The sequence below is a fragment of the Oncorhynchus kisutch genome, unplaced genomic scaffold (assembly GCF_002021735.2).
Source record: "Oncorhynchus kisutch isolate 150728-3 unplaced genomic scaffold, Okis_V2 scaffold3378, whole genome shotgun sequence".
Taxonomy (NCBI): domain Eukaryota; kingdom Metazoa; phylum Chordata; class Actinopteri; order Salmoniformes; family Salmonidae; genus Oncorhynchus; species Oncorhynchus kisutch.
Window position 1 is genome coordinate 90,903 of NW_022265323.1, and position 22,043 is coordinate 112,945.

Genomic DNA, 22,043 nt, shown 5'->3' on the forward strand with positions numbered 1-22,043 from the left:
AATTCAGCCAATAGAACTCAGGGGTTTGAATGAAGAGCGAACGCCTGATGGTGGTAGGATGGAGCAGTTATTAATTCAGACCCATAACCATTCAGATGGTGGTAGGATGGAGCAGTTATTAATTCAGACCCATAACCATTCAGATGGTGGTAGGATGGAGCAGTTATTAATTCAGACCCATAACCATTCAGATGGTGGTAGGATGGAGCAGTTATTAATTCAGACCCATAACCATTCAGATGGTGGTAGGATGGAGCAGTTATTAATTCAGACCCATAACCATTCAGATGGTGGTAGGATGGAGCAGTTATTAATTCAGACCCATAACCATTCAGATGGTGGTAGGATGGAGCAGTTATTAATTCAGACCCATAACCATTCAGATGGTGGTAGGATGGAGCAGTTATTAATTCAGACCCATAACCATTCAGATGGTGGTAGGATTGAGCAGTTATTAATTCAGACCCATAACCATTCAGACCCATAACCATTCAGATGGTGGTAGGATGGAGCAGTTATTAATTCAGACCCATAACCATTCAGACCCAGAACCATTCAGACTCATAACCATTCAGACCCAAAACCATTCAGACCCATAACCATTCAGATGGTGGTAGGATGGAGCAGTTATTAATTCAGACCCATAACCATTCAGATGGTGGTAGGATGGAGCAGTTATTAATTCAGACCCATAACCATTCAGATGGTGGTAGGATGGAGCAGTTATTAATTCAGACCCATAACCATTCAGACCTATAACCATTCAGATGGTGGTAGGATGGAGCAGTTATTAATTCAGACCCATAACCATTCAGATGGTGGTAGGATGGAGCAGTTATTAATTCAGACCCATAACCATTCAGATGGTGGTAGGATGGAGCAGTTATTAATTCAGACCCATAACCATTCAGATGGTGGTAGGATGGAGCAGTTATTAATTCAGACCCATGACCATTCAGATGGTGGTAGGATGGAGCAGTTATTAATTCAGACCCATAACCATTCAGACCTATAACCATTCAGACCCATAACCATTCAGACCCATAACCATTCAGATGGTGGTAGGATGGAGCAGTTATTAATTCAGACCCATAACCATTCAGACCACTAACCATTCAGACCCATAACCATTCAGATGGTGGTAGGATGGAGCAGTTATTAATTCAGACCCATAACCATTCAGATGGTGGTAGGATGGAGCAGTTATTAATTCAGACCCATAACCATTCAGACCACTAACCATTCAGACCCATAACCATTCAGATGGTGGTAGGATGGAGCAGTTATTAATTCAGACCCATAACCATTCAGATGGTGGTAGGATGGAGCAGTTATTAATTCAGACCCATAACCATTCAGATGGTGGTAGGATGGAGCAGTTATTAATTCAGACCCATAACCATTCAGACCTATAACCATTCAGACCCATAACCATTCAGACCCATAACCATTCAGATGGTGGTAGGATGGAGCAGTTATTAATTCAGACCCATAACCATTCAGACCCATAACCATTCAGACCCATAACCATTCAGATGGTGGTAGGATGGAGCAGTTATTAATTCAGACCCATAACCATTCAGACCCATAACCATTCAGATGGTGGTAGGATGGAGCAGTTATTAATTCAGACCCATAACCATTCAGATGGTGGTAGGATGGAGCAGTTATTAATTCAGACCCATAACCATTCAGACCCATAACCATTCAGACCCATAACCATTCAGACCCATAACCATTCAGATGGTGGTAGGATGGAGCAGTTATTAATTCAGACCATAACCATTCAGACCTATAACCATTCAGACCTATAACCATTCAGACCCATAACCATTCAGACCCATAACCATTCAGATGGTGGTAGGATGGAGCAGTTATTAATTCAGACCCATAACCATTCAGACCCATAACCATTCAGATGGTGGTAGGATGGAGCAGTTATTAATTCAGACCCATAACCATTCAGACCCATAACCATTCAGACCCATAACCATTCAGACCCATAACCATTCAGACCCATAACCATTCAGATGGTGGTAGGATGGAGCAGTTATTAATTCAGACCCATAACCATTCAGATGGTGGTAGGATGGAGCAGTTATTAATTCAGACCCATAACCATTCAGACCCATAACCATTCAGACCCATAACCATTCAGACCCATAACCATTCAGACCCATAACCATTCAGATGGTGGTAGGATGGAGCAGTTATTAATTCAGACCCATAACCATTCAGACCCATAACCATTCAGACCCATAACCATTCAGACCCATAACCATTCAGATGGTGGTAGGATGGAGCAGTTATTAATTCAGACCCATAACCATTCAGACCCATAACCATTCAGACCCATAACCATTCAGATGGTGGTAGGATGGAGCAGTTATTAATTCAGACCCATAACCATTCAGACCCAGAACCATTCAGACCCATAACCATTCAGACCCATAACCATTCAGACCCAGAACCATTCAGACCCAGAACCATTCAGACACATAACCATTCAGATGGTGGTAGACTATAGCAGTTATTAATTCAGACCCATAACCATTCAGACCCATAACCATTCAGACCCATAACCATTCAGACCCATAACCATTCAGATGGTGGTAGTCTATAGCAGTTATTAATTCAGACCCAAAACCATTCAGACCCATAACCATTCAGACCCATAACCATTTAGACCCATAACCATTCAGACCCATAACCATTCAGATGGTGGTAGACTATAGCAGTTATTAATTCAGACCCATAACCATTCAGACCCATAACCATTCAGACCAATAACCATTCAGACCCATAACCATTCAGACCCATAACCATTCAGACCCAGAACCATTCAGACCCAGAACCATTCAGACCCATAACCATTCAGATGGTGGTAGACTATAGCAGTTATTAATTCAGACCCATAACCATTCAGACCCATAACCATTCAGACCCATAACCATTCAGACCCAGAACCATTCAGACCCAGAACCATTCAGACCCAGAACCATTCAGATGGTGGTAGACTATAGCAGTTATTAATTCAGACCCATAACCATTCAGACCCATAACCACTCAGACCCATAACCATTCAGACCCATAACCATTCAGACCCAGAACCTTTCAGACCCAGAACCATTCAGACCCATAACCATTCAGATGGTGGTAGACTATAGCAGTTATTAATTCAGACCCATAACCATTCAGACCCATAACCATTCAGACCCATAACCACTCAGACCCATAACCATTCAGACCCAGAACCATTCAGACCCAGAACCATTCAGACCCATAACCATTCAGACCAATAACCATTCAGACCCATAACCATTCAGACCCATAACCATTCAGACCCAGAACCACTCAGACCCATAACCATTCAGACCCAGAACCATTCAGACCCAGAACCATTCAGACCCATAACCATTCAGATGGTGGTAGACTATAGCAGTTATTAATTCAGACCCATAACCATTCAGACCAATAACCATTCAGACCCATAACCATTCAGACCCATAACCATTCAGACCCAGAACCATTCAGACCCAGAACCATTCAGACCCATAACCATTCAGATGGTGGTAGACTATAGCAGTTATTAATTCAGACCCATAACCATTCAGACCCATAACCATTCAGACCCATAACCATTCAGACCCATAACCATTCAGACCCAGAACCATTCAGACCCAGAACCATTCAGATGGTGGTAGACTATAGCAGTTATTAATTCAGACCCATAACCATTCAGACCCATAACCACTCAGACCCATAACCATTCAGACCCATAACCATTCAGACCCAGAACCTTTCAGACCCAGAACCATTCAGACCCATAACCATTCAGATGGTGGTAGACTATAGCAGTTATTAATTCAGACCCATAACCATTCAGACCCATAACCATTCAGACCCATAACCACTCAGACCCATAACCATTCAGACCCAGAACCATTCAGACCCAGAACCATTCAGACCCATAACCATTCAGATGGTGGTAGACTATAGCAGTTATTAATTCAGACCCATAACCATTCAGACCCATAACCATTCAGACCCATAACCATTCAGATGGTGGTAGACTATAGCAGTTATTAATTCAGACCCATAACCATTCAGACCCATAACCATTCAGACCCATAACCATTCAGACCCATAACCATTCAGACCTATAACCATTCAGACCCATACCCATTCAGACCTATAACCATTCAGACCCATAACCATTCAGACCCATAACCATTCAGTCTTGGTGAAGAGAAGTGAAAGCCTTCTGCATCTAATTCTAGTTATTCAAGAATGTCATTAGACTGATGAAGTTAGGACGGAATGAAGAAACACTAGAGAGAGAGAAAGAGGAGGCAGGCTAATAACATTAGGGGAACTATTATGGAAGGTGTTTATATACTATATATATATATACTAATAACATTAGGGGAACTATTATGGAAGGTGTTTATATACTATATATATACTAATAACATTAGGGGAACTATTATGGAAGGTGTTTATATACTATATATATACTAATAACATTAGGGGAACTATTATGGAAGGTGTTTATATACTATATATATATATATACTAATAACATTAGGGGAACTATTATGGAAGGTGTTTATATACTATATATATACTAATAACATTAGGGGAACTATTATGGAAGGTGTTTATATACTATATATACACTATATATATATATGTAAATGTGTCAGTCTACTAATTATACAAATAGGCCCTATTATATTACAACATGTAAATCAAATTCACTAGCGTATAAATGTGGTCTTCAAAATATTTGTAACTTTGAAGACCACATTTGAGCACCAGAATTGGTTTAAACAATGTGTGTAACTTCAGTCCATATAATACAATACAGTGATACAGTTCACACTCAAAAATATTAGCCTACTGGAGCTAGTTTAATTTATTTACACAACGGAGCATAGGTGTAGGCCTCGTGAAATGTCTTTAATGTAGGGCTCATGAAATCAAATCAAATCAAATCAAATGTATTTATATAGCCCTTCGTACATCAGCTGATATCTCAAAGTGCTGTACAGAAACCCAGCCTAAAACCCCAAACAGCAAGCAATGCAGGTGGAGAAGCACGGTGGCTAGGAAAAACTCCCTAGAGAGGCCAATACCTAGGAAGAAACCTAGAGAGGAACCAGGCTATGTGGGGTGGCCAGTCCTCTTCTGGCTGTGCCGGGTGGAGATTATAACAGAACATGGCCAAGATGTTCAAATGTTCATAAATGACCAGCATGGTCGAATAATAATAAGGCAGAACAGTTGAAACTAGAGCAGCAGCACAGTCAGGTGGAAGTTGAAACTGGAGCAGCAGCATGGCCAGGTGGACTGGGGACAGCAAGGAGTCATCATGTCAGGTAGTCCTGGGGCATGGTCCTAGGGCTCAGGTCAGTTGAAACTGGAACAGCAGCATGGCCAGGTGGACTGGGGACAGCAAGGAGTCATCATGTCAGGTAGTCCTGGGGCATGGTCCTAGGGCTCAGGTCCTCCGAGAGAGAGAAAGAAAGAGAGAAGGAGAGAATTAGAGAACGCACACTTAGATTCACACAGGACACCGAATAGGACAGGAGAAGTACTCCAGATATAACAAACTGACCCCAGCCCCCCGACACATAAACTACTGCAGCATAAATACTGGAGGCTGAGACAGGAGGGGTCAGGAGACACTGTGGCCCCATCCGAGGACACCCCCGGACAGGGCCAAACAGGAAGGATATAACCCCACCCACTTTGCCAAAGCACAGCCCCCACACCACCACAGCCCCCATGAAATGTCTTTAATGTAGTGCTCATGAAATGTCTTTAATGTAGGCCTCATCAAATGTCTTTAATGCAGGCCTCATCAAATGTCTTTAGGGCTCATCAAATGTCTTTAGTGTAGGCCTCATCAAATGTCTTTAGGACTCATGAAATGTCTTTAATGTAGGCCTCATCAAATGTCTTTAGGGCTCATCAAATGTCTTTAATGTAGGGCTCATCAAATGTCTTTAGTGTAGGCCTCATCAAATGTCTTTAGGACTCATGAAATGTCTTTAATGCAGGCCTCATCAAATGTCTTTAATGCAGCCCTCATCAAATGTCTTTAATGTAGGCCTCATCAAATGTCTTTAGGGCTCATCAAATGTCTTTAATGTAGGGCTCATCAAATGTCTTTAGTGTAGGCCTCATCAAATGTCTTTAGGACTCATGAAATGTCTTTAATGTAGGCCTCATCAAATGTCTTTAATGCAGCCCTCATCAAATGTCTTTAATGTAGGCCTCATCAAATGTCTTTAGGGCTCATCAAATGTCTTTAATGTAGGGCTCATCAAATGTCTTTAGTGTAGGCCTCATCAAATGTCTTTAGGACTCATGAAATGTCTTTAATGTAGGCCTCATCAAATGTCTTTAATGCAGCCCTCATCAAATGTCTTTAATGCAGGCCTCATCAAATGTCTTTAATGCAGGCCTCATCAAATGTCTTTAATGCAGGCCTCATCAAATGTCTTTAATGCAGGCCTCATCAAATGTCTTTAATGCAGGCCTCATCAAATGTCTTTAATGCAGGCCTCATCAAATGTCTTTAATGCAGGCCTCATCAAATGTCTTTAATGCAGGCCTCATCAAATGTCTTTAATGCAGGCCTCATCAAATGTCTTTAATGCAGGCCTCATCAAATGTCTTTAATGCAGGCCTCATCAAATGTCTTTAATGTAGGCCTCATCAAATGTCTTTAGGGCTCATCAAATGTCTTTAATGTAGGGCTCATCAAATGTCTTTAGTGTAGGCCTCATCAAATGTCTTTAGGACTCATGAAATGTCTTTAATGTAGGCCTCATCAAATGTCTTTAATGCAGCCCTCATCAAATGTCTTTAATGTAGGCCTCATCAAATGTCTTTAGGGCTCATCAAATGTCTTTAATGTAGGGCTCATCAAATGTCTTTAGTGTAGGCCTCATCAAATGTCTTTAGGACTCATGAAATGTCTTTAATGTAGGCCTCATCAAATGTCTTTAATGTAGCCCTCATCAAATGTCTTTAATGTAGGCCTCATCAAATGTCTTTAGGGCTCATCAAATGTCTTTAATGTAGGGCTCATCAAATGTCTTTAGTGTAGGCCTCATCAAATGTCTTTAGGACTCATGAAATGTCTTTAATGTAGGCCTCATCAAATGTCTTTAATGCAGCCCTCATCAAATGTCTTTAATGTAGGCCTCATCAAATGTCTTTAGGACTCATGAAATGTCTTTAATGTAGGCCTCATCAAATGTCTTTAATGTAGGCCTCATCAAATGTCTTTAATGCAGCCCTCATCAAATGTCTTTAATGTAGGCCTCATCAAATGTCTTTAGGACTCATGAAATGTCTTTAATGTAGGCCTCATCAAATGTCTTTAATGTAGGCCTCATCAAATGTCTTTAGGCCTCATCAAATGTCTTTAATGCAGCCCTCATCAAATGTCTTTAATGTAGGCCTCATCAAATGTCTTTAGGACTCATGAAATGTCTTTAATGCAGCCCTCATCAAATGTCTTTAATGCAGACCCCTTGTCTTTTCCCACATTGTGTTACATTACAGCCTTATTCTTAAATTGATTTTTTTTTTAAATATTAAAATTGTCATCAATCTACACACAATACCCCATAATGACATCACAATACCCCATAATGACATCACAATACCCCATAATGACAAAGCAAAATCGGGTTCATAGAAATTTGTGGAAATGTATTACAAATAAATAACCAAAATATCACATTTACATACTCATCCCCAGCTTCTAATTGGCTCATTCACCCCCCCCCCCCCTCTCCCCTGTGACTATTCCCCAGGTTGTTAATGAGAATGTGTTCACATTTACATACTCATCCCCAGCTTCTAATTGGCTCATTCACCCCCCCCCCCTCTCCCCTGTGACTATTCCCCAGGTTGTTAATGAGAATGTGTTCACATTTACATACTCATCCCCAGCTTCTAATTGGCTCATTCACCCCCCCCCCCTCTCCCCTGTGACTATTCCCCAGGTTGTTAATGAGAATGTGTTCTCAGGAAACTTAGCTGGTAAAATCAACCCAATCAAACCACCTGGATTCAATGTCATCACAAGGATTAGAATCAACCAGTTGTTTTGCCCAATGGGATGTTTGTCACTGAAAAGCACCTGAAGTTTTGTTTAATGAGGTTGACTGTGGTTCAGACATTGGATTGTCATTGATGAATGTGAGAAAAACAGACAACAGCCAGAAACCCCTGAATGGTCAAGATGCACAAAGTAGTTTCACCTTTACTCCCGAAACGGCCCATAGTCCCTGGAGATCTGTGTGCAGTACCTCCGGGCTACACTGACCACTTCCCTGACATCAATGTCCCTCTCTCAGGTCTCCCTCATAGATCTGTGTGCAATACCTCCGGGCTACACTGACCACTTCCCTGACATCAATGTCCCTCTCTCAGGTCTCCCTCATAGATCTGTGTGCAATACCTCCGGGCTAAACTGACCACTTCCCTGACATCAATGTCCCTCTCTCAGGTCTTCCTCATAGATCTGTGTGCAGTACCTCCGGGCTACACTGACCACTTCCCTGACATCAATGTCCCTCTCTCAGGTCTTCCTCATAGATCTGTGTGCAATACCTCCGGGCTACACTGACCACTTCCCTGACATCAATGCCTCTCTCTCAGGTCTCCCTCACAGAACGTCAGGTTGCTTTCATCCAGCTTCCCTGACATCAGAGTCTTGGTCATCTCTCCTCTGTCTGTGTTCAAGAACTGTTGTAGGGATGTAGAAATTATGTTGAATATATATATATATATATATATATATATATATTAAACTACATTCATCCAAAATTCTGTGAATAAACACCGCAGGCCCTGTTCCTTACAAGAATGTAGTCAAGACCGTACAGCACCTCCCAGTATGCCAAGAATCAACATGTGTTCACCCTTATGCCGTTATTAAGAGACTAAATACAGTTAATCCTGGAACCCAGTGTTCTAGATTAATCTATTGAGGTAAACAGGTCAGAGATGGTGGAACCCAGTGTTCTAGATTAATCTATTGAGGTAAACAGGTCAGAGATGGTGGAACCCAGTGTTCTAGATTAATCTATTGAGGTAAACAGGTCAGAGATGGTGGAACCCAGTGTTCTAGATTAATCTATTGAGGTAAACAGGTCAGAGATGGTGGAACCCAGTGTTCTAGATTAATGTATTGAGGTAAACGGGTCAGAGATGTCAAGGTGGAACCCAGTGTTCTAGATTAATGTATTGAGGTAAACAGGTCAGAGATGGTGGAACCCAGTGTTCTAGTATTAATGTATTGAGGTAAACAGGTCAGAGATGGTGGAACCCAGTGTTCTAGTATTAATGTATTGAGGTAAACAGGTCAGATGGTGGAACCCAGTGTTCTAGATTAATGTATTGAGGTAAACAGGTCAGAGATGGTGGAACCCAGTGTTCTAGATTAATGTATTGAGGTAAACAGGTCAGAGATGGTGGAACCCAGTGTTCTAGATTAATGTATTGAGGTAAACAGGTCAGAGATGGTGGAACCCAGTGTTCTAGATTAATGTATTGAGGTAAACAGGTCAGAGATGGTGGAACCCAGTGTTCTAGATTAATGTATTGAGGTAAACAGGTCAGAGATGGTGGAACCCAGTGTTCTAGATTAATGTATTGAGGTAAACAGGTCAGAGATGGTGGAACCCAGTGTTCTAGATTAATCTATTGAGGTAAACGGGTCAGAGATGGTGGATTAATGTATTGAGGTAAACAGGTCAGAGATGTCAAGGTGGAACCCAGTGTTCTAGATTAATCTATTGAGGTAAACAGGTCAGAGATGGTGGAACCCAGTGTTCTAGATTAATGTATTGAGGTAAACAGGTCAGAGATGGTGGAACCCAGTGTTCTAGATTAATCTATTGAGGTAAACGGGTCAGAGATGTCAAGGTGGAACCCAGTGTTCTAGATTAATGTATTGAGGTAAACGGGTCAGAGATGTCAAGGTGGAACCCAGTGTTCTAGATTAATCTATTGAGGTAAACGGGTCAGAGATGTCAAGGTGGAACCCAGTGTTCTAGATTAATCTATTGAGGTAAACGGGTCAGAGATGTCAAGGTGGAACCCAGTGTTCTAGATTAATCTATTGAGGTAAACGGGTCAGAGAGGGTGGAACCCAGTGTTCTAGATTAATCTATTGAGGTAAACAGGTCAGAGATGGTGGAACCCAGTGTTCTAGATTAATGTATTGAGGTAAACAGATCAGAGATGGTGGAACCCAGTGTTCTAGATTAATGTATTGAGGTAAACAGGTCAGAGATGGTGGAACCCAGTGTTCTAGATTAATGTATTGAGGTAAACAGGTCAGAGATGGTGGAACCCAGTGTTCTAGATTAATGTATTGAGGTAAACAGGTCAGAGATGGTGGAACCCAGTGTTCTAGATTAATGTATTGAGGTAAACAGGTCAGAGATGGTGGAACCCAGTGTTCTAGATTAATCTATTGAGGTAAACGGGTCAGAGATGGTGGAACCCAGTGTTCTAGATTAATGTATTGAGGTAAACAGGTCAGAGATGTCAAGGTGGAACCCAGTGTTCTAGATTAATGTATTGAGGTAAACAGGTCAGAGATGGTGGAACCCAGTGTTCTAGATTAATGTATTGAGGTAAACAGGTCAGAGATGGTGGAACCCAGTGTTCTAGATTAATCTATTGAGGTAAACGGGTCAGAGATGTCAAGGTGGAACCCAGTGTTCTAGATTAATGTATTGAGGTAAACGGGTCAGAGATGTCAAGGTGGAACCCAGTGTTCTAGATTAATCTATTGAGGTAAACGGGTCAGAGATGTCAAGGTGGAACCCAGTGTTCTAGATTAATCTATTGAGGTAAACGGGTCAGAGATGGTGGAACCCAGTGTTCTAGATTAATCTATTGAGGTAAACGGGTCAGAGATGGTGGAACCCAGTGTTCTAGATTAATCTATTGAGGTAAACAGGTCAGAGATGGTGGAACCCAGTGTTCTAGTATTAATGTATTGAGGTAAACAGGTCAGAGATGTCAAGGTGGAACCCAGTGTTCTAGATTAATGTATTGAGGTAAACAGGTCAGAGATGTCAAGGTGGAACCCAGTGTTCTAGATTAATCTATTGAGGTAAACAGGTCAGAGATGGTGGAACCCAGTGTTCTAGTATTAATGTATTGAGGTAAACAGGTCAGAGATGTCAAGGTGGAACCCAGTGTTCTAGTATTAATGTATTGAGGTAAACAGGTCAGAGATGTCAAGGTGGAACCCAGTGTTCTAGTATTAGATAGACTAGAGACTAGAAGAGATGTTGTTAGAGACTAGAGGAGACGTTGTTAGAGAGACCAGAGAGAACTCATTGTCTCAGAACTCAGACTCTGACTGCAGAGAGGTGTCTGATGAGGCAGCCGTGCCATGTGAATTCACATTGTCCTCTTGGCCAATGAGGCAGCCGTGCCATGTGAATTCACATTGTCCTCTTGGCCAATGAGGCAGCCGTGCCATGTGAATTCACATTGTCCTCTTGGCCAATGAGGCAGCCGTGCCATGTGAATTCACATTGTCCTCTTGGTCCAATGGTGTGATGAGGCAGCCGTGGCATGTGAATTCACATTGTCCTCTTGGTCCAATGGTCAAGACGCATGGTTTTTCCAACGTGGGAGACCCTGGTTCAGATCCCATCCATGACATACACACAGACGGCATTATTTAAAACAAGAGAGTTTTAATAGAAATTATAAAAAGGTACAAACAAAACAAGATTCATCAGGTTGAAAGCAATGACATGTTCAACAGCAGAAAAAGGCTCCCATCCCACCCTTCCCTCTCCCACAGCCCTCTTCATTGGAAATGAGGTACAATAGCACTTAAGAATGACCACCGTGTGTACTACACAGCTGGAATGGTAACAATAACCTTGCCCAATCACAAAGACACCCCTATACGGGGAGTAGAGAGGTAGAGAGTAGGGGCTAGAGAGTAGGGAGTAGGGGGCAGAGAGTAGGGCGTAGAGAGTAGGGGGTAGAGACTTGGGGGTAGAGACTTGGGGGTAGAGACTAGGGAATAGAGAGTAGTGGGCTAGAGAGTAGTGGGCTAGAGAGTAGGGGGGTAGAAACTAGGGGTGTATTTGAGATTAGACACTCCAGGGTAATGAAGCACACAGGTGGAGTAGATGAGCCCTGATGTCCCGTAGAAAATAACTGACGATCCAGAACAGAACAGCCAGGCCAGACGATCCCCACAGCAAAACAGCCAGGCGATCCAGACCTGACTAGACGAGCCAGAGTAGAACAGCCAGGCGATGATCCTGACGATTCAGCCCGAGCAGCCTCGGCAGCCACAGTGGGTGCACTCTATAATCCTCCCCTGTAGAGAGGGAGAGAGACAGAGACAGACAGACAAGACAGACAGAGCGAGAGAGAGAGAGCGAGAGAGAGAGGGGTTAACCCACTAGCAACTGAAATGGGGAGGAACAAACATGAATTTGTCCAATAAGGAACCATCGTTCTCGTTGCAACATGTTTTGCTATGGTGTGCACTAATGAATACACCTCAGGTGTGTGTGAGATATAAAATGACAGTGTACCGAAAGTAGTATTATAGTATAGTAGTATTATAATGTAGCAGTATTAGAGTGTAGTATTATTGTAGTGCAGTAGTATTATAGTGCAGTAGTACTACAGTGTAGTAGTATTATAGTGTAGTAGTATTATAGTGCAGTAGTACTAGAGTGCAGTAGTACTAGAGTGCAGTAGTATTATCGTGTAGTAGTATTATAGTGCAGTAGTGATGTGTATAGTGCAGTAGTATTATAGTGCAGTAGTATTATAGTGCAGTAGTACTACAGTGTAGTAGTATTATAGTGTAGTAGTGATGTCTATAGTGCAGTAGTATTATAGCGCAGTAGTATTATATTGTAGTAGTATTATAGTGCAGTGGTATTATAGTGTAGTGGTATTATAGTGCAGTAGTATTATAGTGCAGTGGTATTATAGTGCAGTGGTATTATAGTGCAGTAGTATTATAGTGCAGTAGTATTATAGTGCAGTAGTATTATAGTAGAGTAGTATTATGGTGTAGTAGTATTATAGTGCTGTAGTATTATAGTGGAGTAGTATTATGGTGCAGTAGTATTATAGTGCAGTAGTATTATAGTGCAGTAGTATTCTAGTGTAGTAGTGATGTGTATAGTGCAGTAGTATTATAGTGTAGTAGTATTATAGTGTAGTAGTATTATAGTGTCATATTGATGTGTATAGTGCAGTAGTATAATAGTGCAGTAGTATTAGAGTGTAGTATTATTGTAGTGTAGTAGTATTATAGTGTAGTAGTATTATAGTGCAGTAGTATTATAGTGCAGTAGTATTATAGTGCAGTAGTATTATAGTGCAGTAGTGATGTGTATAGTGCAGTAGTATTATAGTGTAGTAGTATTATAGTGTAGTAGTATTATAGTGTCATATTGATGTGTATAGTGCAGTAGTATAATAGTGCAGTAGTATTAGAGTGTAGTATTATTGTAGTGTAGTAGTATTATAGTGCAGTAGTATTATAGTGCAGTAGTATTATAGTGCAGTAGTATTATAGTGTAGTAGTGATGTGTATAGTGCAGTAGTATTATAGTGTAGTAGTATTATAGTGTCATATTGATGTGTATAGTGCAGTAGTATAATAGTGCAGTAGTATTAGAGTGTAATATTATTGTAGTGTAGTAGTATTATAGTGCAGTAGTATTAAAGTGTAGTAGTATTATAGTGCAGTAGTATTAAAGTGTAGTAGTATTATAGTGCAGTAGTATTATAGTGCAGTAGTAGTATAGTGCAGTAGTATTATAGGGTAGTAGTATTATAGTGTAGTAGTATTATAGTGTAGTAGTATTATAGTGCAGTAGTATTATAGTGCAGTAGTATTATAGTGTAGTAGTATTATATTGTTGTAGTATTATAGTGGAGTAGTATTATGGTGCAGTAGTATTATAGTGCAGTAGTGATGTGTATAGTGCAGTAGTATTATAGTTTAGTAGTATTATAGTGTAGTAGTATTATAGTGTAGTAGTATTATAGTGTCATATTGATGTGTATAGTGCAGTAGTATAATAGTGCAGTAGTATTAGAGTGTAGTATTATTGTAGTGTAGTAGTATTATAGCGCAGTAGTATTATAGTGCTGTAGTATTATAGTGCAGTAGTATTATAGTGCAGTAGGATTATAGTGCAGTAGTATTATAGTGTAGTAGTGATGTGTATAGTGCAGTAGTATTATAGTGTAGTAGTATTATAGTGTAGTATTATTATAGTGTCATATTGATGTGTATAGTGCAGTAGTATAATAGTGCAGTAGTATTAGAGTGTAGTATTATTGTAGTGCAGTAGTATTAAAGTGTAGTAGTATTATAGTGCAGTAGTATTATAGTGCAGTAGTATTATAGGGTAGTAGTATTATAGTGCAGTAGTATTATAGTGCAGTAGTATTATAGTGCAGTAGTATTATAGTGTAGTAGTGATGTGTATAGTGCAGTAGTATTATAGTGTAGTAGTATTATAGTGTAGTATTATTATAGTGTCATATTGATGTGTATAGTGCAGTAGTATAATAGTGCAGTAGTATTAGAGTGTAGTATTATTGTAGTGCAGTAGTATTAAAGTGTAGTAGTATTATAGTGCAGTAGTATTATAGTGCAGTAGTATTATAGGGTAGTAGTATTATAGTGCAGTAGTATTATAGTGTAGTAGTGATGTGTATAGATAGTGCAGTAGTATTATAGTGTAGTAGTATTATAGTGTAGTAGTACTACAGTGTAGTAGTATTGTGTAGCAGTTTGCTCTTGGGGACTCTACAGATGTACAGTGTATTGATATGGTATAGTAGTGTAGTAGTACTATAGTATTGTGTTGCAGTAGTATTATAGTGTAGTAGTATTGTGTTGCAGTAGTATTATAGTGTAGTAGTACTATATAATTGTGTAGTAGTACTCACCACCTCCAGTTTGCTCTTGGGAACTCTACAGATGTAGTGTATTGATATGGTATAGTAGTACTATAGTATTGTGTAGTAGTACTATAGTATTGTGTAGTAGTACTATAGTATTGTATTATAGTGTAGTAGTACTATAGTACTCACCACCTCCAGTTTGCTCTTGGGAACTCTACAGATGTAGTGTATTGATATGGTATAGTAGTACTATAGTATTGTGTAGTAGTACTATAGTATTGTGTAGTAGTACTATAGTATTGTATTATAGTACTATAGTATTGTATTATAGTGTAGTAGTACTATAGTACTCACCACCTCCAGTTTGCTCTTGGGAACTCTACAGATGTACAGTGTATTGATATGGTATAGTAGTGTAGTAGTACTATAGTATTGTGTAGTTGTACTCACCACCTCCAGTTTGCTCTTGGGAACTCGACAGATGCAGTTGGTTCCAAAGTTGGTGTCTCGTGTCTGGATGCAGCGAAGGCAGCACAGGTTCTCGTATCCCTGCTTCTTCCACTTAGCGATCAGGTTCTTATCAGCATAACTCTCCTTTATACAGTAGTCATACAGTTCTACACACACACACACACACACACACAGACACACAGAGCATTATACATAAAAACCCAACCCAAAAAATAAGCCAACTAAACATTAACCCTGTCCTGTAGTTACTACAGTAGCCTGTCCTGGAGGTCCCTACAGCAGCCTGTCCTGGAGGTCCCTACAGGAGTCTGTCCTGGAGGTCACTGCAGGAGCCTGTCCTGGAGGTCACTGCAGGAGCCTGTCCTGGAGGTCCCTGCAGGAGCCTGTCCTGGAGGTCCCTGCAGGAGCCTGTCCTGGAGGTCCCTGCAGGAGCCTGTCCTGGAGGTCCCTGCAGGAGCCTGTCCTGGAGGTCACTGCAGGAGCCTGTCCTGGAGGTCACTGTCCTGGAGGTCCCTACAGCAGCCTGTCCTGGAGGTCCCTACAGCAGCCTGTCCTGGAGGTCACTGTCCTGGAGGTCACTACAGGAGCCTGTCCTGGAGGTCACTGCAGGAGCCTGTCCTGGAGGTCACTGCAGGAGCCTGTCCTGGAGGTCACTGCAGGAGCCTGTCCTGGAGGTCACTGCAGGAGCCTGTCCTGGAGGTCACTGCAGGAGCCTGTCCTGGAGGTCCCTGCAGGAGCCTGTCCTGGAGGTCCCTACAGGAGCCTGTCCTGGAGGTCCCTACAGGAGCCTGTCCTGGAGGTCCCTACAGGAGCCTGTCCTGGAGGTCCCTACAGGAGCCTGTCCTGGAGGTCCCTACAGGAGCCTGTCCTGGAGGTCCCTACAGGAGCCTGTCCTGGAGGTCCCTACAGGAGCCTGTCCTGGAGGTCCCTACAGGAGCCTGTCCTGGAGGTCCCTACAGGAGCCTGTCCTGGAGGTCCCTACAGGAGCCTGTCCTGGAGGTCACTACAGGAGCCTGTCCTGGAGGTCACTACAGGAGCCTGTCCTGGAGGTCACTACAGGAGCCTGTCCTGGAGGTCACTACAGGAGCCTGTCCTGGAGGTCACTACAGGAGCTCTGCTGACGGCCTTCCTCTTATATACCATCTACCTCTGCTGACGGCCTTCCTCTTATATACCATCTACCTCTGCTGACGGCCTTCCTCTTATATACCATCTACCTCTGCTGACGGCCTTCCTCTTATAGACCATCTACCTCTGCTGACGGCCTTCCTCTTATAGACCATCTACCTCTGCTGACGGCCTTCCTCTTATAGACCATCTACCTCTGCTGACGGCCTTCCTCTTATAGACCATCTACCTCTGCTGACGGCCTTCCTCTTATAGACCATCTACCTCTGCTGACGGCCTTCCTCTTATAGACCATCTACCTCTGCTGACGGCCTTCCTCTTATAGACCATCTACCTCTGCTGACGGCCTTCCTCTTATAGACCATCTACCTCTGCTGACGGCCTTCCTCTTATAGACCATCTACCTCTGCTGACGGCCTTCCTCTTATATACCATCTACCTCTGCTGACGGCCTTCCTCTTATATACCATCTACCTCTGCTGATGGCCTTTCTCTTGTAGAACAAGTCGAAGATATATCTGCTCCTCTGATGATGCAGTCTGAATATCGGCCACAGGGACTCCACCTTCCGCTTTCCCTCGTGAGGCTCCGTCTCGGCTGGAAGGAGACAATCACAGCTCGTCATCAATAAAATACAGGAATTATCCAAGATTCACATTATCCAAGATAACCGTTATCCAAGATTCACATTAATTCATACATCACCTTTATATTGTAGCTAGCTAAATAGCTACTGGCTGGCTGGTTGGTCTACTGAACAACTAAATAAAAACGCAACATGTAAAGTGGTCCCCTGTTTCATGACCTGAAATTATTATTATTTTTTAAATCCCAGAAATTTCATTTAAAAAAAGAAACTAATCTCTTTCAAATGTTGTTTTGACATTTTAAGACACTTCCTACAATTCTACACAGTTTTTTTTTCACACACCAAATTTTTTTGCACAACTTTGTTTACCTCCCTGTTCGTGAGCATTTCTCCTTTGCCAAGATAATCCACCCACCTGACAGGTGTGGATTATCAAGAAGCTGATTAAAACAGCATGATCGTTACACAGGTGCACCTTGCGCTGGGGATAATAAAAGGCCACTCTAAAATGTGAAGTTTTGTCACAACACAATGCCACAGATGTCTCAAGTTGAGGGAGCGTGCAATTGGCATGCTGACTGCAGGAATGTCCACCAGAGCTGTTGCCAGAGAATTCAATGTTCATTCCTCTACCATAAGCCACCTCCGTCATTTTAGAGAATTTGGCAGTGTGTCCAACCAGCTTAACACCCACAAACCACACCAGCCCAGGTCCTCCACATCCACATGGGATAGTCTGAGACCAGCGACCCGGAGACTTGATGAAACTGTAGGTTTGCTCAGCTAAATAATTTCTCCACAAACTGTCAGAAACTCATCTGCGTGCCCGTTTTCCTCACCAGGGTCTCGACCTGACTGCAGTTCGGCTTCGTAACCAACTTCAGTGGGCAAATGCTCATCTTCGATGGCCCCTGGTATGCTGGTGAATTATGCTCTTCACAGATTAATCCTGGTTTCGACAGCATGTATGGCATTGTGTGGGCGAGTGGTTTGCTGATGTCAACATTGTGAACAAAGTGCCCCATGGTGGTTGTGGGGTTATGGTATGGGCAGGCATAAGCTACATACAACTAACTCAATTGCATGTTATTGATGGCAATTTGAATGCACAGAGATACCCGTGACGAGATCCTGAGGCCCATTGTTGCGCCGTTTATTCGCCACCATCACCTCATGCTTCAGCATGATAATGTACGGCCTCATGTCGCAAGGATCTCTACATAATTCCTGGAAGCTGAACATGTCCCAGTTCTTCCATGGCCTGCAAACTCACCAGACATGTCACCCACTGAGCATGTTTGGGATGCTCTGGATCGACGTGTACGACAGCGTGTTCCAGTTCCCACCAATATCCAGCAACTTCACACAGCCATTGAAGAGGAGTGGGACAACATTCCAACAGGCCACAATCAACATCCTGATCAACTCTATGAGAAGGAGATGTGTCACGCTGCATGAGACAAACGGTGGTCACACCAGATACTGACTGGCCAACAGATGCATATCTGTATCCCCTGTCATGTGAAATCCACAGATTAGGGCCTAAATAATTTTTTTCAGTTTAAGGATTTCATTATATAATAACTCAGTAACATTTTTTAAATGTGTTGCATGTTGCGTTTATATTTTTATTCAGTGTAGTTAACTTAGAAGCTACCTATATAACGTCAACATTTTGGGTCATGATTTTCGAGGGTATCTGAACAAGAACACACAATAGGAAATAGGAACCATACAGACACGAGTAAATAAGTTAACGGCAGACAGCGGTAGGCATCTGGCTGTCACAGCTCGTCATACCATAAAACAGCTTGGGAACATAGCTAGCGAAATGAGTACTAGTTGACTGGTTAAATATCCTAAACAAATGTCAACATTGTGTAGACATGATGTTAGCGGAGCCTCGTTTGGTACGGACTTAACTAGCTTAGGTGGCTAACATTATTACCTAGCTACAATTACCTTCTCTCATTTTTTGGTCTAATTCGTCCAATGTCGGTTCAATCAACTCCCAGCCATCCGGAGGTGGTTTCCTGCTCCTCTTCACTTTCGGCATTGTGTTGAATCAAACGGATTTATTTAACCAAAAACAACAACAACCTTATTTCTCCCCCGTCCTATTTTTGTGTATTGATTTCGTAGGCCTGCTCACCGTCGCTTCTTATTGACGTCACCCCGTAGAGGTTTTTCAGCTTCAGCTCGATCCTCGCACGATATGTACGTCACTCAATTCTATTTCATTCAATTGGGGCTTTTGCCGCGTTCAAAACAACCGGGAACTCGGAAATCTCCGACATCAGTGAGTTCAAAACAACCGGGAACTCGGAAATCTCCGACTTCAGTGCGCTCAAAACAACCGGGAACTCGGAAATCTCCGACTTCAGTGCGTTCAAAACAACCGGGAACTCGGAAATCTCCGACTTCAGTGCATTCAAAACAACCGGGAACTCGGAAATCTCCGACTTCAGTGCGCTCAAAACAACCGGGAACTCGGAAATCTCCGACTTCAGTGCGTTCAAAACAACCGGGAACTCGGAAATCTCCGACTTCAGTGCATTCAAAACAACCGGGAACTCGGAAATCTCCGACTTCAGTGCGTTCAAAACAACTAGGAGCTGGGGGGAAAAAAGTGTTCAGATGCTCTTGATCAACTTGTACCACAGCATGTTCCAGTTCCCGCCAATATCCAGCAACTTCTCACAGCCATTGAAGAGGAGTTGGATAAAATTTTCCGGGCCCCAATCAACAGCCTGATCAACTGTATGCAAAGGAGGTGTCATGCAGCGTGAAGGAAATTGTGGTCACACCAGATACTGACTGGTTCTGATCCACACCAGATACTGACTGGTTCTGATCCACACCAGATACTGACTGGTTCTGATCCACACCAGATACTGACTGGTTCTGATCCACACCAGATACTGACTGGTTCCGATCCACACCAGATACTGACTGGTTCCGATCCACACCAGATACTGACTGGTTCCGATCCACACCAGATACTGACTGGTTCTGATCCACCCCAGATACTGACTGGTTCTGATCCACCCCAGATACTGACTGGTTCTGATCCACACTAGATACTGACTGGTTCTGATCCACCCCAGATACTGACTGGTTCTGATCCACCCCAGATACTGACTGGTTCTGATCCACACCAGATACTGACTGGTTCTGATCCACCCCAGATACTGACTGGTTCTGATCCACACCAGATACTGACTGGTTCTGATCCACACCAGATACTGACTGGTTCTGATCCACACCAGATACTGACTGGTTCCGATCCACACCAGATACTGACTGGTTCTGATCCACCCCAGATAATGACTGGTTCTAATCCACACCAGATACTGACTGGTTCTGATCCACCCCAGATACTGACTGGTTCTGATCCACCCCAGATACTGACTGGTGTGTCTGTGATCGACAGATGCATATCTGTATTCCCAGTCATGTCAAATCCATAGATTAGGGCCTAATGAATTAATTTAAATGGACTGATTTCCACATATGAACTGTAACTTGTTCAGTGTAGCTAAATCATGATTATATTTGACTGATATAATACCATCAACAGGTTAGACAGGTCCATGTATTTATTTGGTTATTTTTCTGACAAAAGGCTGTATCATAAATAACTACTCACAGTCAATATACCCACAATGCATCAGGAATTTGATGCTCTGGAACCCTGGGTCCCGCCCCTCTTGTGGCCTCCTCTTCCATCCCCTTCTCTTCTCCATCCTAGACATCTGATAACGGGATGTAAAAGTGGTGTATTCTGTTTTCTCTTGTCCAGTCGTTTCAGTGTAGAAGACAGACAGGAGTTAGAGAGGAGGATTTCAGTGTAGAAGACAGACAGGAGTTAGAGAGGAGAATTTCAGTGTAGAAGACAGAGGAGAGTTAGAGAGGAGGATTTCAGTGTAGAAGACAGAGAGGAGTTAGAGAGGAGAATTTCAGTGTAGAAGGTAGAAGACAGAGGGTAGTTAGGTAGAGAGAAGGTAGTGATTTTACCTGATAATGGACATTTGAACACTCAAACTGGACAGTTTTATCTCCATCTCTTCATTCAAAGACTCAATCATGGACTCTCTTACTGTCAGTTGTTTCTGCTTTGCATGATGTATTAGTGTCTCGACCTTCTCGCCCTTTGTGCTGTTGTCTGGGCCCATTTCACCATCTCTGACATACACTCACTAAAGATCTAAACCCTGACAATAAAAAAAAAGATCCCTTCCTGGGTGAAACGGGCTACCCCAGGATGTAAATCATGCGCACCCTGGAACTAGGCTAGTTAACAGATATGTTAGCTAGGTACACCCAGTGTGTGGGTGGGAACTTTTCTTCTGAGTGATGAAGGACTGGCTGGATTGTGGGTCAAATAGTAAAATAACATTAAAAGGCTTTAAATGGTAAGAGAGTCCAGCCTATTGATATTTTATGTGGCGCCAGCGTGAGATACGGGTTGAAAAACGTACCTCGAAACAGGGATGGGATACGGGTTGAAAAACGTACCTCGATACAGGGATGGGATATGCCACTGCACTCCAAATGTTACCTTCATCCTCACTGCTCCACCGAGAAGATTGAAATACCGCTTATTCCCCCCCCCCCCGAAAAACGTCACTTTTCGTCCTCATGCTAACTAGCATTATTCACAGCAGCCATCATGAAATGACATGTTTGTGTTGAACAACAAAAGAGCTGATTGGCTAACGCATTTCAAAATGGCTGCGGTGGTTACCACATGAGGATAAAAATGGCAGTTTTCCTGGAAAACAAGTAGTGTGAATTTTTTAAATATTTTTATTTATTTAACCTTTATTTAACTAGGCAAGTCAGTTAAAGAACAAATTCTTATTTTCAATGACGGCCTAGGAACAGTGGGTTAACTGCC

The 22,043-nt window shown here is 42.3% G+C and overlaps 1 protein-coding gene across 3 annotated transcripts; it reads right to left on the reverse strand.

The window, feature by feature from the left end:
• Positions 1–11,802: 11,802 nt before the first annotated feature.
• Positions 11,803–21,835, reverse strand: LOC109886604 (protein BUD31 homolog). Of its 3 annotated transcripts, XM_031820423.1 has the most exons (5): positions 21,161–21,835; positions 20,808–20,898; positions 17,029–17,151; positions 15,406–15,572; positions 11,803–12,391 (listed from the first exon to the last, which is right to left on the reverse strand). In XM_031820423.1, exons 2-5 carry the CDS (start codon positions 20,896–20,898, stop codon positions 12,341–12,343), a joined length of 432 nt encoding a protein of 143 aa, XP_031676283.1. In that variant the 5' UTR covers positions 21,161–21,835; the 3' UTR covers positions 11,803–12,340. The 3 variants fall into 3 exon arrangements, with proteins under 3 accessions (XP_031676283.1, XP_031676282.1, XP_031676281.1); XM_031820422.1 differs by having other exon boundaries at positions 20,808–21,835; XM_031820421.1 differs by lacking the exons at positions 20,808–20,898; positions 21,161–21,835 and adding an exon at positions 19,106–19,322.
• Between the last annotated feature and the right edge of the window lie 208 nt (positions 21,836–22,043).

Bases quoted from the DNA above. Each gene is read 5' to 3' on its own strand.
- LOC109886604 (XM_031820421.1), bottom strand. From the start codon at position 19,199: ATGCCGAAAGTGAAGAGGAGCAGGAAACCACCTCCGGATGGCTGGGAG. The intron at 17,152-19,105 runs GTAATTGTAGCT...GTCTCCTTCCAG, and splicing joins AGACCAAAAAATGAGAGAAG to CCGAGACGGAGCCTCACGAG. The intron at 15,573-17,028 runs GTAGATGGTATA...GTGTGTGTGTAG, and splicing joins GAGAAAGGCCATCAGCAGAG to AACTGTATGACTACTGTATA.